Source organism: Mus caroli, unplaced genomic scaffold (assembly GCF_978045245.1).
Source record: "Mus caroli unplaced genomic scaffold, Mus_caroli_1 scaffold_5, whole genome shotgun sequence".
Classification (NCBI taxonomy): domain Eukaryota; kingdom Metazoa; phylum Chordata; class Mammalia; order Rodentia; family Muridae; genus Mus; species Mus caroli.
Window position 1 is genome coordinate 8394895 of NW_028227260.1, and position 18392 is coordinate 8413286.

Sequence of the window (18392 nt, forward strand, 5' to 3'; positions counted from 1 at the left end):
GGCCAATTGTCTTTATTATTACGAAGTAATAAGGCTAATAAGCAGTGTTGTGTGATGGAAGGCAGGCTTACTTCTATTTAAAGATGGAATGAACAGCTTTGATGGGGACAAGCAAAGAACACAAGAACATTAGCTATGTTCCGATATTCAGTGCACATAGGCCAGAGCTTGGCAAACATTTCTGTAATGGCCAGATGATAAACATTTGAGGATTGGAAGACTATAGGGTCTCCAATGCAACCACTAAATTCTGCTTTGTAGCATGAAAATAGCTATAGATAATGTGTAAACATATGGGCATGCCCATGTGCCAGTAAAACTTTATTTATGGATGCTGAACTTTGAATGCTGTGTAATTTTCACACATCCCATAAATATTAGTCTTTTTTGGGCTTTTCCTCAACAATTTAAAATGTAAAAAACATTAGTAGTTCATGGCCATACCAAAAGAGACAGAAGACCAGATTTGATCAGAGAGTCCCATATAGTTTCTTGTCCACAATGAAGACTTGTGTGCATATTTTTCTGCAATGGTCATTTAACAGTGAGAGTTTCTTGTTTAAATGGAGTGTGCCTAGGAAAATCCATGCTTCTGTTCCAGTTACCCAGGAAAGAGGTCCTAGGGAATATTGTATACAAAATCACTAAATCTAGGGGCGTGGTTATAGTTCAATTGGTCAAGTGCTTGTGGGTGTGAGTTTGATCTCCAGAACATATATAAAGAGCTGCCCATGGTGGTATGCAATTGTAATGCCAGCTCTAGGGAGTCAGAGACAAGAGTGACCCTGTGACTCACTAGCCAGCTTCCCTAGCATACACGATGACCTCCAGGTCAGTGAGACATGCTGTCTCAGAAAGCAAAGTGGACTGCAGTTGAGGAGGAATGCCCAACATTATGATTTGGCCTCATGGCACACACATGAACACACATATGAATACACACACACACACACACACACACACACACACACACAGAGAGAGAGAGAGAGAGAGAGAGAGAGAGAGAGAGAGAGAGTTCTATATCTCTGTGGTATTGTAATGGTTTGAGGCTCTGTCATAGCATGTACTTGAGCTTCTCAGATTATTAAGAAACATTATCATCTATGTTTTTAAATGGTAATGTGGGTTTCTGCATCATGTGATCAGAGAACAGTAAAACTGATAGCAAAGGCAAAGTCTTTCAGCCAGCTATTTCCTCCTGCACGCTCTTGGTTGTCTGTGATGTGACTAGTTTAAATAGAGAAAAGGAAAGGCGTTTGAAGACAAAGCTGGATTCCAGCACACACCATGCCTCTTGCTTCTCCCTTTGTGCTTCACCATTGGGTATGGTGCTGATTCCCCCAAAGTCTTTCCATCTAACTGATGGAACATGTTTAGTAAGTTAAAAAAAAAAAAAAAGAAAGAAAAAAAGAAAAGAAAAATACAGGGGGAGGAAACTGGGCCTGACTAGATCACTTCCTTGCTTATCCCTAGTAAATTTTGAAGCCTTAAAATGATCAGAGAAACAGGAAGCATCTGGACTGTAAGTCTTTGAGAGGACAGTTTAGCTCAGTGTATGGTAGGAGAAGACTGGGTCACTTTGAACATCTCAGACTTGTTTCCTAGTCTAAAGCCCATGAAATGGCAGGCAAATGAAATGAAGAACTCCTAGTTTTTAGTTTTAGTTTATTCTATAAATAAGGCAAGCATAAAAGTGAGCCAGATCTAGACTCCAGTCCTAACACCAATAGACATGCTATCCCAGGCAGGGGATAGCTCATGGGGCCTCCATTCCTACCCAAAGAACTACAGTCAGCTAAGGAATGCTGACAGTGGGGACTATCCAATACCAATGGTCAACCCTGAAAACATCCATAAAAGTAACTTTGTACAGACTGAGAAAGTTGTAGTTCAGATGTGTGTGTATGTATGTGTGCATTTATGTATGTATGCGTGCATGTAGACATATATGCATATGGCCTTGTCTAACATCAATGGGAAGGGAGGCCCTGGGTTCTGTGGAGGTTTGATGCCACAGCATAGGGGTTGCTGGAGCAGTGGGGCAAGAGAGAGTGAGTAGGGGAGTACCCTCATACAGGCAAAGGGGAGAGGGTAGATGTGGGATGAAGGGTTTGTGGAGGGGTAACCAGGAAGCAGGATATCATTTGAGGTGTAAATGAGTGGAATGATTAATTAAAAAAGAAAAAAAGAGGCCATGAATTTGAAAGAAAACAATGAGGGTTTAAAGGGAAGAAAAAAGAAGAGATGAATGATGTAATTATGTTAGAACCTCATTTTCCCCCCAAAACCATATTCTCTTATGAACTAGAGTGAATTGACCTTCTTTTAAAATCCTTATTATTTTTAATTATATGTAGGTGTGTGTGCCTGCATGTGAGTATGTGCACATGAATACAGGTGCTCAAGGAGGCCAGAGGCATTGAATCTCCTGGAGCTGGAGTTACATATGGAGTTACATAAGTGAGCCCCATAACATGGGTGTTGGGAACTGAACTTGAGTTCTCTGGAAGAGCAGCACGTGCCATCTGAACCATCTGATCTGATCTGAACACCACTGAACCATCTTGCCAGCCTGAATTATTGTTCCAGAATAGCGTATGAAAAGAGTTGCTAAGAGTCCAGGTTTATGGATCCATTTGCATTAACTCATTGTAAGTATAGGACCCTGCAAAAGTAGATACTTAAGATGTGCTTGTGTGTTACCAGACATGCTGCTTTCTGGGTAGTTGGGGGTGTTTTGTTTCATTTGAGCTAATTGGTGGAGGCACATAAAGAAGTAGAAACTCTGTTTCCTCGAGATTACCAGACTTTCTTGATAAAACGTCCTGACCAGAGGCTTGCTAGTGTCTGCAGAGTACGACCTGATGTTTGGAGTGGCATCTATCTGTGTGATATCACAAAATGTTTACATGACATACTGATGTTAAAAGGTACAAAAAAGGTCAACTTTTAATCCTGTAAAAGAAGACAAAGAAAAAAGACATTGGGAAGAATTATATCAAAACATCATGTATAAGACTGCCGAGTGATTCTTGTTTTATTTGTATGATTCTTCACTCTCTAATTGCTTTATACTGAGCTCTTAGGATGCTTGCACTGTGTTGTTTTAAGTGAAAAGTCCTTCAAATTTGCTCTGCTTTTCATCCACCTTCCTTGTTAATCTCTTTACTGACTCAAGGCAACTCTGTCAATTGGTTCTTGTTCTGTGTGTGTGTGTGTGTGTGTGTGTGTGTGTGTGTGTGTGTGTGTGTCAGGGTGTGGTTGGGAGGACTGGGGATGGAACCCAATGAATAAAATGGAGCCTCTCAATTCTTCAGATCTGAGCCCAGTCTCAGGAGCCAGATGGCCTCTGCTCAGATTCTAACTCTGCCATTTGTTAATGTAGCCTTGGGAAAGTTAGCCACTCTGTCGGTTCTTTCATTTGTAAGAGTTATTGGAGAAAGGAGGGGTGAGGAGAGAGAGTGAGAGACAGAGACAGAGTTAGAGAGAGAGAGAGACAGACAGAGACAGACAGACAGAGACATAGACAGTGAGAGACAGCAACAGAGAGAATGAGGTGAGGGGAGAGAGAAATGCTAAATAGTATTTACATCCTTCTATTGTAATAAGGATTTTTTAAAGGTAAGAGTAACTAACTATTGAAAAGTATTTCATAGAATATTATACTTTCTTTCTCAAGCATGAGGCCCAAACTCATTTGACTGAGGATGCTAATAGATACAGGCATAACTGCATTAAAGTTAGATTTAGATTTTAATGACAGAAAACGTTTCAAGACTATCCATCTCTTACATTGCAAAATTCAAACTAGAGACCTTTTATCATTTAGTGTCAAGTGAGTGCTTCTTTTTTTAGTTAATTCTTGAAACCAATTGAGAACTGTGCTAGGCACACAGTATGTGCAATGTGAGTTTTCACTGAATAACAAAACAGCCAAAAAAAAAAAACCCAACAAAATAAATTGCTAATGAAGTAAGTAGAGTCCAGGGTTCCCAGGCCTCACCCCATCCCTGTCCTTGCCTTAGGTTTCTTCGTTACACAATAAGACCTCCCCAACACCACCAATGCCAACAAAGTTACAAAGCTCAGCCACCCCCTTACTACTTCTCAAACTTCTTGTCAAAGTGTATTTAAATATATTGCTGTTAAACTTTTATAATTAGACACAATGAGTCATATGCCATGATTTTTGACCTTCAATGCACCTTGTTTTGGAAAAGAGTTGTAAGACACTTTTTAAAGGTAATTTAGAAATTCTATTTTAGCCCAAGTAATATGAAATATATTTAAAACGAATCACTGTCTCTGATATTTCTATGTTTAAATATACATTAGATAAACTAAATTGACCAGGAGAAGGTTTTATGCTGTAGGTAGTGGCTGTGTCCCCTGGTGTGTCCTGGAAGACTTGGGCTTCTTCTCTCAGAGTAAAACCAATCACTGAGTCTAAGGGAGGTTTGGGGCAGGCTGTAGCCATCCCAGGATGAACAACCTATGCAATTCTCAGCCAAAAAGGGCTCAAAGAGGGTTAGAGACTGGTGGGTTAGGCACTTTGTTCTTGGCTGGCATAGTTCTGTAACATGCCCCTGACGCTCTCAAGTGGTCCCTTGCTTTTCCCTTCTCTCTCCCTACCTTTCTGGTGACTTTCTCTTTACTTAATCCAAATCTTCCCCTCTGAATCTGTTTAGAGTGAATGACTAGTTTTGAAGACAATCTATGACCCAAAATTAGTGATCTATTCTACACTAGAACATGGATAAACTTTGTCAATGGGACTTGTCTTGTTCTGTGTATTTCCTAGACTGCAAGGCAGAGTGATTTCACTATGCCTGATTGCAATGTGCAAATGGAATCTGGAAATGGTCTTCCAACTTTGGGGCTCATAAACTGTTGAGAAGTGTAACAAGATCTAAATATATGTTCATCCCTCCATAAAGTTTTTGAAAAATGGTCCATGAGCAGCTTGTGCCAAGATGCTCATGTACCTATTGAAGTTTAACTGGATAACTGCTTTCCTTTGTCATTTTAAATGTAACCAAGGGCAAAGGCAATATTTCAGCCTGCTTATACCCCTTCTGACAGGCTCCCTTATAAGATTAGCATTGAACTCTGGAATTAGATCATCTTGATGAAACTCATTTTTGGCCCAAGGTTCAGTTGGTACCCAATTCCTTATGAGAAAGCATTATAAGATGTCCGATAACTGATTACTTCTCGCTTTCCACTTTATCCCTAAGATTTTACAGCTCTCACATCCTAGAATCAGAGGGCTATATTGCAGTCATTCTGTACTTTTGAGAATCAAACTCAAGGCCTCAAATGTGCTAGGCAGGTGCTTCACAACCGAGCTACATGCTCAGTCTCATTTCTCAGAATCAATATCGTTCTGTCTGAAATATTCCTGGCAACATCCCAGTTGCATTCTAGCTTGTAGGCTTCTGGTTCTTCACTGATACCAATGCCTTTTTCTTTTTAAACCTCACTCCAGGCTCTCACTCAGATGACCCTTTTGGGCGCTGGGGCTTCTAAATATAGAAGAGATCTCAGAGTTCACTCTAAGTCTCAGGCCATATGGGACTCTGTGTGTGTGTGTGTGTGTGTGTGTGTGTGTGTGTGTGTGTGTGTGTGTGTGAGAGAGAGAGAGAGAGAGAGAGAGAGAGAGAGAGAGAGAGAGAGAGAGAGAGATCAGGAATCCCAGGTTTCATGGTCAACCACAGGACCATCAGATTAGGAAGCTATCTGGCCTGGTGATATCCTTAGGAGTCGTCTTGAATAGGCTCAAACTCTCAAACTTTGTTAATGTTTAACATTGTTAGACCTGGATGAGTTGCCGAGCCTCAGTTTACTCATCTGTTAAAGAACAGTAATATTGGTGTCTGCCATCCAGGATTGCTGTGTGGACAAAGTATAGCCCAATCAATCACAGCACGATCCATAGTAAGCAACTATTATGGCGCTGGTGATTCCTTATTGAGTCCATCTAATTATTCCCCAGAACTTTATACACACACACACACACACACACACACACACACACAGAGAGAGAGAGAGAGAGAGAGAGAGAGAGAGAGAGAGAGAGAGAGAGAGAGAGAGAGAGAGAGAGAGAGAGAGAGAGAGAGAGAGAGAGAGAGAGAGAGGGAGAGAGAGAGACAGAGAGAGAGAGAGAGATATTAATGGACGCTGGGGAGATGCCTCAGTCTGAGTCAGATCTCCAGCACCCACATCCAAGCCCCTGAGCATGGGTTCAATATACCTGTAATTCCAACACTTAGGGAAGCAGAGACAGAATCCCCCTGGCTTTCTAGTCATCCAGTCTAGCTCAATTAGTAAGCTCCAGATTTAGTGAGAGATTCTGTCTCAAAAAAAGATAAGGTGGAAAGCTACTGTGGGAGACATGGACATGTGTCTCTGGCCTCCACTCAGTGTATACACAGATGAACACATATACAGGTATTCACACAAATACAGATATACATTTTTAAAAAATATTCCCACAAGGTGGATGCAAAGCAAGACTTTAAAGCAGAAAGTAAATATGTAGAGATATGGCTACCTAAAGCACTTGCTCCCAAATAATGGAGGAATTTAAAAATCCTTTGCTGGGAAACAGCCTTCTTGCCATAGCAAACAGTGAACACACTGACTTCCATTGTTCTCTGGAGCAAATAAGGAGCATCCCCATCCCTAAAGCCAGCTATGCTCCTTAGGATATACTGGGTGTGTACTGCAAGAGGACATGATGGAGAAATTGCAGCCCCCAACTTTAGGATTATACAGTGTATAGGAGGTGTCTTAGTCAGAGTTTCTATTCCTGCACAAACATCATGACCAAGAAGAAAGTTGGGGAGGAAAGGGTTTATTTGGCGTACACTTCCATACTGCTGTTCATCACCAAAGGAAGTCAGGACTGGAACTCAAGAAGTTCAGAAAGCAGAAGCTGATACAGAGGCCATGGAGGGATGTTTTTTACTGCTTGCTTCCCCTGGCTTGCTCAGCCTGCTCTCTCATAGAACCAAGACTACCAGCCCAGGGATGGTCCCACCCACAAGGGGCCTTTCCCCCTTGATCACTAATTGAGAAAATGCCTTACAGTTGTATCTCATGGAGGCATTTCCTCAACTGAAGCTCCTTTCTCTGTGATAACTCCAGCTGTGTCAAGTTGACACACAAAACCAGCCAGTACAGAAGGGTTCTGCTCACGAACACAATTTGATTCTTGGTCTCTTCCAGGAAAATCAAAATTTCAATTACATTTCACAATATGGATCATGACCCAGTTCCTTAGCCTAGGTTTAAAACTTGCTTATTCCCAAAATGGGAAGATTTCTGCTGAAGACTCCTAGAAAGTCCACTAAAATCTTAACTACATCTTCTGGAAACTTTCATATGGGACAATGGATGCCCTGGAGAGTGAACTAAATGCTGTCTGATAGATGAGGGAGGAAAGTATGAAACCATCTATTTATATTGGCTTCTATTTAAAGGGAAGGATGAATTAAACATTAGTGTCCCAACTGAGGTTCACTCCCTGTATGTTCTATCCCAGTATCCCTTCCTAGATGTCCTTCAGGCATCAGAAACAGAGCCCTCATCTACAATGGCAGCTGTACTCTTCCCTGATCTCAGCTCATATCCAGCCACTATAACTGATGTGTATTCTATATAATCTAGTTTTAATTAAACTAGTCACCCCAAATGAACAAGTGGCTTAAAAATAGTCCTGATGAAACAGAAAAAGCACACAACAAAACCTCACAGGTTGTACATGATATTAAAGTCACAAACCCAAGAGAACAATGTGACTATTCCTTGCTCTTGGTGTAGGTGCTGAGCAGATATGATACATTCAATCACGTTTCAGTTATAATTTAATAATGTTGTGCATATGGCAAAGGCTTTTTCCTTTAATGACATAAAGTAAAATATATAACATTATGTCTTAGCTACTTTTCTATTATTGTGAAGAAACATCATGGGCAAGGCAACTTATAGAAGAAAGAGTTACTAGCTTTATAGTTTCAGAAGATGAATCCTTGATCATCATGTCAGGGAGTATGACAGCAGGCAGGCAGGCAGGCAGGCAGGCATGGTGCTGAAGCAATAGCTCAGAGCTTACATGTTAAAACAATAACCACAGGAAAGAAAGAAAGAAAGAAAGAAAGAAAGAAAGAAAGAAAGAAAGAAAGAAAGAAAGAAAGAAAGAGAGAGAGAGAGAAAGGAAGGAAGGAAGGAAGGAAGGAAGGAAGGAAGGAAAGAAAGAAAGAAAGAAAGAAAGAAAGAAAGAAAGAAAGAAAGAAAGAAAGAAAGAAAAAAGAAAGAAAGAAAGAAAGAAAGAAAGAAAGAAAGAAAGAAAGAAAGGAAGGAAGGAAGAAAGAAGAAAGGAAAGGAAAGGAAAGGAAAGGAAAGGAAAGGAAAGGAAAGGAAAGGAAAGGAAAGGAAAGGAAAGGAAAGGAAAGGAAAGGAAAGGAAAGGAAAGGAAAGGAAAGAAAAGGAAAGGAAAGGAAAGGTAATTGGGAATGGTGTGGCCTTTTGAAGCCTCAAAGCTTGCTCTCAGCGATATATATACCTCCTTCCAAAAGGCCACATCTCCTAATCCTTCCCAAAGAGTTCTACCAACTGTAGAAAAACTATTCAAATATGAGAGCCTATGGGGCCATCCTCATTCAAACCACCACACATTATTTTACCCCTTTTCAGTACTGCTAGACAATTTTAAAAATATTTTAAAATACCCTATTACATTCAAGAATAACTATTTCCTTGATTTTGTTTTTACCATGTAGTATGTGTGAATATGAGCATGGATACTTATGTTTGTTTTCTGTATTCTGTTTTGTTGAGCTTTTAAAAGTAAACATCTTGAACTTTTATCCTTACTGATTTCATTGTTTTTCCTCAGAACAAGGACAATCTTCTATATACTCAATCTCATCATACTGAACAAAATTAAAAATAATTTTAATAATATATAATACTTACCCCATAATTGAAATTTGCCCTATTGTCCTTTAAAAGTCTTTTATAGCTTTTTAAAATAATTATAGGTCAAATAAAGACTTATGCATTACATGTCTTATATCTCTTTCATCACCTTCAAGGTAGAACTCTCCATTTTCTTTAGTCTCCATTTCTTTATTAACAAGGACATTGATATTTTAACAATATTTCAAATTTGTTATTTGGCAATTTTATACATATATACGGTGCATCTTGATTTTATCCATCCCCAGATTTTCCCCTAACTCCATTTGGACCCTTCCCAAAACATCTCCCTTCTACTTCATCTCTTGTTTTCTTTTTTAAAAAAATAACCCAACTTCCCATGTCCTCATGAGCATATGACTCTCTACTAGAGAATGAGAAACCTACCAGTTCCCACACTCTCAATAAAATGACTCTGCTCTCCAAGCAGTCACCAATACAATAGCCACAGCTAGGAGTGGGGCTTTATGATCTCCTCCAACAACCATTCTGCAATTTTGACTGGCTTGATCTTTGGGGGGGGGGGGGTTCATTATTACACACATTGTAAGACTCATTCTTCTATAGATGTGTAAATGTACTTTGCTGATAGTACAAGGCACAAGACAATTCTGTCCACATCTAAAACCATCTGGGCTTCATTTTTCTGGTGTCAACATTGGAATAGCTGAAAGATGGTCTTCACAAAATTAATGTGTCAAAGACACAAACTGATTGGCTCTTCTGTCCAAGTTTGGAAAGCTTTGTCCACAGAAAGACATGACATTTATTCAAATTGTCTTTTGTTTCATTATTTTATTCAAATAGTTCAGACCTTGCTTGTCTATAGTAAATTGCTGTAGTCAGTAGGAATATCAACCCTTTAAAACTCCCAATACAAACCAAATGCTCATTCTACAGAGAAGATTGGTCTAGAAGAAAACAAAATGAACAAACTAGTCTCTGAGATAACTGACACATTGCATGCATTTGAATGAGAATCCTACCGGTGTACTTTGACAAAACTCCAAAAGCCTGGATTTATTTTCCCTTGAGAATAGCACCTATAATCCCCTTGAAGAAATGTGAGGCTGTTATTAACTGACTTGTAAGATGCTTGTAACCCAGAGCACAGAGCAGTGGAATCTTTAAGAAGTATGTTCATAGGATATATTCTGATAATGCGTTTCCTTCCCTCAACTCCTCCCAGATCCTCTTCACACACCCCTCTGAGCCATTTCTCAGCAAACAGTTTTGTGGTTCTTACAGTAGATCCAACTGTTCTGTTTTGGGTATGTGATATATTACAGTCATCTTTTTCTATTTTTTTCTCCAGGTTACTCACTCCAGCGTTCCTTTTCATCCCATCTTAATATACTCTAGTTAATATACTTGTAACATAGACTTGTGATCAAATCAGTATCCCCAGGGACATGGATGGATGAAGGGAAGGGTAGAGGAAAAAAGAAAAGGACACAAAGAAGGAATAGGGGAAATGGGAGGAAATGTTGGGTAATTGGAGATGAAAAGAGCAATGAGGAGGAGAAGGAAGAATTAAACCTTAGTCTGACTTTTTAATATGACTTTATTGCTACATCATGCCCTTACCAATATATTCACCTTGACCTTGTCAATGTGCCTTGCTGTTCCTAAGGAAGAAAGTAATTGAAGCAGAACTGTACACATAGGGGCAAAGTACCCATGTCCTTTTCTCAAGAATTTCTTAAGAATGGGCAAGGCTGCCACTCAGAAAGAAGTAACTTTTAGTGAAACACAACTCCACCACGTGAAGTGCATACCTTCTAATCATGCTATAGGAGCACATGGCTGAAGATCCTGAACACTTGCACAGTTGATACAATTGTATACCTTGTTTCCCTATCCCAGACTTTGAGAAGTGATATGAACAAAGAAAAGTGGAGCATAGGGTTGAGGTCAATCTTTCTTCCCTATTGTAGAAGTAGCAAAGAAGATTTTCATTCATATTATATAAAAGATGATAAATGAAATGACACAAGGAACTAACTACTCATCTTCAGCTACACAGTAAAGGCACTCCCCATTGTGCTAGTTGGGAACACTACTCAGTACCGAAAAATAGGAGCATGCACCTGAGTTGTGAAAACATACAAATTTATACCATCTTTGAAGCATAGAAGCTCTTGAGGAAATGGTAAATTGTACATCTGAAGTAAAAAATGTGTAACATGAACCTCAAATACATTCTGATGCCAGACAGAAAGGAAATGTTGAAGTATGAGAGATTTGTATATCAACATAGAAAGCATATTGAAGAGTCTTCCAAGGACAATTTTAGCAAGAAAATTAGAGCAGTGGTGATACATAATTCATTGAATTTAAAGCTATTCATAAATCTATACCATTTTATTATTTATTTTATAAAATGTGTATGTGTGTGCCCGTGCATAAGTTTATCTGCCCCATGTGCATGGGAGAGACTGTAGAGACCAGAAGATAGTGTCAAGAGTCCCTGGAGCTGCAAATTTACAGGCTATCAGATATTATGAGCTATCAGACATGAGACCCAACTCAGGTTCTCTGTAAAAATCATTGCTTGAATGAACTATCTTTCCAGCTTTTCTTTTTAAATTAATGAACAAAAGATAAAAGGCCATCTAATAAGGCAGAAATATGTCTAGATGATGCCCATTTGTAATCATTGACTCAGGTGAAAGCAAGAAAGCCATTGGGTTAAAGGTTTGGGAGTGATGAGGTATTCACACAAGGTGCTAATCAAGTTACAAATGGGAATTTTTTTCCTTTTTGATCGATCATCTGGAAGTTAACCCACCACATATCAAATGCAAGGGTAATTTTCCTTTAAACAGAGCAGGTACATGATCCAATGCTGAAGAAACACTCTTAGAGGTCCAGAAAAATGCTTTAATTTTATTTAAAGTTTGAAAAATATGACTGATCTAATTTTATCTTTACACCAATGCACTCATGAAACGAAACCTTTGATTTACAATTCTCCTGTCTCAGCCCCTTAAGTAGGTGGTATTATAGTCCTGAGTCATCAGATTGGCTACATGTATGATCAGTATTCTTGGCCAAAACATTTAACCAGAATCTGAATGTGGTGGGGAGAGACAAATCAATATTCTGGCACATTTTAAAAGATAATGTTCATTGCAACTGTAACTAGATGGTAAGAACGTACTGCTAAAGAGACCACATACTTTGGTTGCAGAACATAGAGAAATTAAGCTTGAAATTTCCTCCATACTGCCTAGTTTTCTAGTGCCAGAGGTGACGATGAAGGTCAGTCACTTGAGTGGAGTGGTGTCTGGGCAAAGTCATTAGTAGAATTTCCCAGCATTGAACCCTGTGTGCTACAGTATTAACTTGGTAGGCAAGATGCTCCCAACTATGCAATAATGGAATGACTGTCCCAGAGGTAACCAACCCTTTTATGGCTGGGTTTGAGGATTTATCCACAGAAAGGATTTATGCCTGGCACTATGAACCTGGTCAAAAGTTGATTGGGAAGATCATGAACCCCAGGGAATCTATTACTGCTTTAAATAGATGGGTCAAACTGCCTTCTAAATATGGTTGAGGCTGGAGAGATGGTTGTGCAGCTAAGAGTGCCCTTTCAGTGCCCTTTCAGAGGACCAGGCTTGTTTTCCAGCACTCATATGTCAGCTTACAACTGTCTGTAACTCCAGGTCCAGATCCAGTTCCATGGGTAGTTGGCACACATTCAGTGTACATGCAGACAAAACACTGCTACATATAAAATAAAAATAAATAAATCATTAATTTTGTATTTATGCTTATATCCATAGATCAGTGCTGCTCTCAGCCTTGGTCAGAAAAACTTTTTTTTTCCAGTGGGTTGCATTCCATGCAGAGATTCATAACTGATACAAGTATTCAGAATAACTGTTGGATGTTCATCTCTAAATGGGTCATCTATGTTAACTTCCATGTCCAAGTCTCAAGGGGCATCTCAGAAGAGGTCAAAATAATGTAGGAACCAGATGATGGTAAACAGTACCGGGAAATGCTGACTTCTGGATATGAGATGGCTGTTGCACTCATACACTCACTTGTGAAAATGTAGAACTAAGAGACTCTCCTGCAAGATATATTTTGGCAACCAATAGCAAGTGTTTGCTGAGCTCCTACTTAAACATGGGTAAAAGAGGGACTTGAGACCTTTTACATGATACAGAAAGAAATGAAGAGAAGAAACCAGAATCTCAGAAAACTGATTTTTTTAAAAGTCAAGTAGAAAAGTCATACTAATAAAAAATTAGCAAACAATAAATTAAAATCTGGCTGGGTGGTGTAGCCTATAATCCAGGTTACTCAGAAGGCAGATGCAGGAGAGTTGCAAAATTCAAAACCTATCTGAGCTACATAGAAAGTTCAAGACAAGCCTAGGAAATTTATATGGACTGTCTCAAAATGAAAAGTAAAAAAAAAAAAAAAAATCTAGGGCTTTATACAGAGCTCATGTAGCTTACATGAGTAAGGTCTTGGGCTAATCCTCAGTACCACAATCTTAGGTAATTATCTAAAGACAGTGCATAGTTATTTTAAAATGATAAGAGCTGATCACCCTATCAAAATTTTGATAGATTGGGAGAAAGAATGGAAATGTTTAAGGCATTGATTACTTTCAAAATCTTCAAGATGCCATTTAAGCTGAGATACAGAAGGATTGGGTCCACATGTATGGAGATTGTGGAATAGAGCCTCAAGAGAAAGAGGGAAACAGAGGTACAAAAGAGACATAAGCACTTGGGTATCTATCTCTGGAGTACAATATAAAGAGGCAGTTTATTTTTTTAAGGGTGTCAAAATGACACATGGGAAGCAATCCTGGAAATCATGGTGACAACTTCAAACGGCCATTGTAGTCGACTGTCTCATGTAAGACTCTTTTGGTCATGAATAACAAAAGCCATTCAAAGTAACTCAAGAGAAAAGCCAATGAGATTCCTGATTATAACATGAGACTGGATGTTCAAAAGTAGCTCACAGATCAGAACACAAGGACCCCCTATGACATAGGACCATATCGTCTGCTTCTGCTCCTTCTGCTTCCTTCTCTTTTCCTTCCAGTCCGTCTACTCTGTTTATTTATCTTTTCCAGAGTTCAAGCACAGCTGCTCTGATCATTTCTTTGACAGTAAAACCTTTTCTTTTCATCATCAATCATTAACTAGCTATATTTTCTGGATAAATGTTTGAGAGAAAAAGAAACTCTTTAGTACCTGAGTAAATAGTCCATCAGCTGGTTTAGCTCAGGTATCCACCCCCAATAAACCTTTGAACCTTTGACTTCAGGCCTGTGTCTGTTTCCCAGACTAACTCAAGGCAGTAGAGGTCCAGGTACCTGACAAAGCAGTAGGGGTGTCAGACAGAAGGAAAAGGGTAAGAAAGTGAAGCAAAGGTTAGTTTGTTAATTACTGGCCTCCTTCAGGGTATAGCATTCCCAATGGCCTATTCATTCCTATTCTTTGGAAGAAAGAAGAGAAATATTGAAAATATCCAGTGACCTCAGAGTCCTAAAACTGGATGTGAATATTCAAAATGTAGATTTTACAAAATAAAACCAAGCTCTTTGTCTTCATATCTCTCTTTAGGTAGCAATTTGCTTTGTTCTTCATTTCTACAATTTATTAAGAAAAATGGAAGGAGCATCAGTTTTTCCAAGAATCAAGAGACAGGGTGAATTGTGCTGCACAGTGACTGCAGTTGTTAACAATGTATCATATGCTTGGAAATCACGCAGTCATTTTTAATTGGCTTCACAGAAATAAAACCACATAACTATGTGAGATAATGCATATGCTAATTACCCAATCTAGCCTTTGTATAATGTATACATATTTTGAAATTTAATATTATATACAATAAATAAATATGTATAAATTTTAAAGAGGAAATCTCATGGGAACCCACACATAGACAAAGAACTCCAAGAATCTAAGGAATGCTGGGGAGGAGGGTAGACTTCCCCAGGGAAGACTTCATTTAATTGGTTATTCAATGCCAAGTGGTCTGCTCTCAAGTTTTATGCATACAAGTAACACTAAATGGACTGAGAACATTCTCTTACATAGTTAAATGTGTGGGTATGTGTATGTGTGTGGGCATGTGCATGCCTGCAAGCATGCATGCATGAGAGGGGGTATATGGAAGGAGGGAAGGGAAGAAAGAAAATGATATCAATTGCATTATATAATAATTCAAACAAAGAAAATAGAGGAAATGTACATAAAATGATTTAAACTTCTAAACTAACAAGAGAGAGAAAGGCAAGACAAAAGGGGGAAAAGACAAAGAACAGAATGTTACTTCTTAGGGCATCCATTATAGTGCAACCAGAATGAGCCAAGGTACATACATGCTCAAGGTGCCAAATTTCAGAAGGCACTCACGTTGGGGGTCATGAGAACTCAGAGTAAAGCCTTTCATGAACTTAAGGGTAAGTACCTCCTTAAATTTTGCACCTCAGCAGCCTAACTTGCCACACCCTGGTCCTGGCTCTGCCATCATCCATGATGATGTCTAACTTACAGAGAATCATTTTCTTTTGTGCTGCCCCAGGTACAAAGCCATTGTACGGCCAATGGATATCCAGGCATCCCATGCCCTGATGAAGATCTGTCTCAAAGCTGCTTTGATCTGGATTGTCTCTATGTTGTTGGCCATCCCAGAGGCTGTGTTTTCTGACCTCCACCCCTTCCATGTGAAAGAGACCAACCAAACCTTCATTAGTTGTGCCCCCTACCCACACTCCAATGAGCTGCACCCTAAAATCCATTCCATGGCTTCCTTTCTGGTTTTTTACGTTATCCCACTGGCAATCATCTCTGTCTACTACTACTTCATTGCCCGAAATTTGATTCAGAGCGCCTACAATCTTCCCGTGGAAGGCAATATACATGTCAAGAAGCAGGTAGGTGCTTCCTATGGATTCATTTTTCTCCTTAGGCACTTGGCCTTGTATTAATTTTGAATCTTAGTGATAAGTATGGTGTAGAAGTGACCACATCACTCGACTTTGACATTCCAGGAGGTGAATGATGCTTCTTCATTAAGGTTTTCTTCCATGATAGGGCACTTTCCTAGCATACGCAAGGCCCTGCTTCAGTTCCCCAGAGCTGTGAAAAGGAAAATAGTTTGAGAGACTCCAATGCTTTCTATAGACACTTCTTTTAATCCAAACACATTGTTTGTCCAGGAAGAGTTAACACACAGATAAACAGAGGGAGCAGAAAAATGAGACTAGGTGAAAGAAAAGAAAAAATCTGGTTAGGAAAGTCTCATGATGGAGAGAGGTATAGAGGGGCTACTAAGGTCAAAGGACATCACATACTTGAACAAGTGTCTTCATGAAATTCATCTCTATGTATGATAAATGTGTATCAATGGAAAAAAAAGAGAAAGATTTACAGAATGATGGCTCAAATCCAGATTTGATTTCTTGTCTTGAGGCCTTAATTCTCTTATCATTGTTATACCAGCAATAGCTTCTATTTTGTAATGTTATTGGAAAATTATGAGAGTGTGTCACAACATGAAGGATACGCCAATATGTTACTCTTCCCTCTATCTTCCATAAACCTCTGCAATTTTATCCTAGAGGGACAAAGGGTAGAAACTAAGGGCCCTCCCTGGCTTTCTTTCCTTGTTAGTATTTTTTAGTTTTTAAAAGATTTATGTATTTAAATTTTATGTATATCACCAGCCCAGCATGACTGGTGCCCACAGAAGTCAGAAGAGGGCACCAAATCCCATGAGACTAATCTTATACCCACGTGATTGCTGGGAACTGAACTCAGGCCCTCTGCAAGCCATCTCTCCAACCCCAGGCAGTTCTTTTGCCCCTCCCCATCCCTACATGTAGCCTACATGTAGATCTTTGATATATTTAATTGTAGACCAAAAAGACGTCTAAATCCATGGAAATGAATAGCTGACTCCATTTAGAGGGCTCCCTTTTCAAAGTTCTTTTCCTAGCAAGTAGAAATGGCAGTTGACGATGCAATTGGCTGCCTATTTGAAAAGCCTTTAGTAGATAGCAACTGTACCCTAAATTATTTAATGAGAAAGAAGTCCCCCCTGAAGTCACAAAGGGAGTGAAGTGCAAAAAGAGATGTTCATTCCACTTTGCGTGATCACCTTCCTCACTGTGTCGTCCAGAAATAGCTAGAGATTAAAAAATAATAATACAGACTTATCTCAGCTTGGCCAATGAGGAAGAAATAAAGCTGGCTGCTGTTTTGAGCATCAGAAGGGATAAGAAATAATTAACTGTAGAGCAAAAAAAGACATGAAGGAGAATGGCTGATAAACTGCCCCAATGCTCTCTGGAGGAAAAAGAGGGCACTTACTAGAATTTCATTGTGCAGTCCATTCAAGCATGTAATCAACTTTGTTTAAAGATCTGTTCTCCATGGCACGTTCTAACTATTTTGCCTCACAGGTTTCTGCTTCCTGCCTTGTCAATCTGTGTGTTTCTGATTCTTTTATTCTTCCTTCCCCCCATCTCTCTGTGTCAGTGTGTGTGTGTCTATGTGTGTGTGTGTCTGTGTATCTATCTATTTCTCTATCTTTGTCTCTCTCCCCCCTCATTATCATTTCCAATGATACTTTCTATGGCCCTGCTCCCTCACCCATTTCTCTATCTCTGTCTTCATACCTTTAACACTTCCTCCCTTTCTGCCTCTCTTCCTGCTCAGATCGAATCCCGGAAGCGGCTTGCCAAGACAGTACTGGTGTTTGTGGGCCTCTTTGCCTTCTGCTGGCTCCCCAACCATGTCATCTACCTGTACCGTTCCTACCACTACTCTGAGGTGGACACCTCCATGCTCCACTTTGTCACCAGCATCTGTGCCCGCCTCCTGGCCTTCACCAACTCCTGTGTGAACCCCTTTGCTCTTTATCTGCTGAGCAAGAGCTTCAGGAAGCAGTTCAACACTCAACTTCTCTGCTGCCAGCCTGGCCTGATGAACAGGTCCCACAGCACAGGCAGAAGTACCACCTGCATGACCTCCTTCAAGAGCACCAACCCCTCGGCTACCTTTAGCCTCATCAACGGAAATATCTGTCATGAGGGATATGTCTAGACTAAACTTCAACCTCTTAAGGAACTCAGCCTCTTAAGGAACTCCTGGTATTGTTCTACAGATGTCCAGGGGCCCTGGGATGGATTGTTGTCTCTATATCTTCTGAAGACTCTTCAGGTGGATAAGTGATACAGACGGATGGGAAAGATGTCCAAATGCACCAATCACCATTGTATCTCAAAGTAAGCCTGCAGGCTTCATTTTCCATCTCAATTGTGAGGGCTTCTTCTGATGGAGATCAAATCTTCCTTTAAAAAAAAAAGGACAAATTGGAAATTATTATTCAAAGCACCAAGCCCCACTAGGCAAGTATGGTCA

At 39.7% G+C, this 18392-nt stretch overlaps 1 protein-coding gene across 1 annotated transcript in view; it reads left to right on the forward strand.

The window, feature by feature from the left end:
* The window catches only part of Grpr (gastrin releasing peptide receptor), a 34392-nt gene extending 16318 nt beyond the window's left edge, over window positions 1-18074 (forward strand). Inside the window, exons 2-3 of the mRNA XM_021153916.2 lie at window positions 15550-15901; window positions 17688-18074. Of these exons, the coding sequence (XP_021009575.1) occupies window positions 15550-15901; window positions 17688-18074 (739 nt within the window). The remainder of the gene's footprint in view (window positions 1-15549; window positions 15902-17687) is intronic.
* The last annotated feature ends 318 nt before the right edge of the window (window positions 18075-18392 follow it).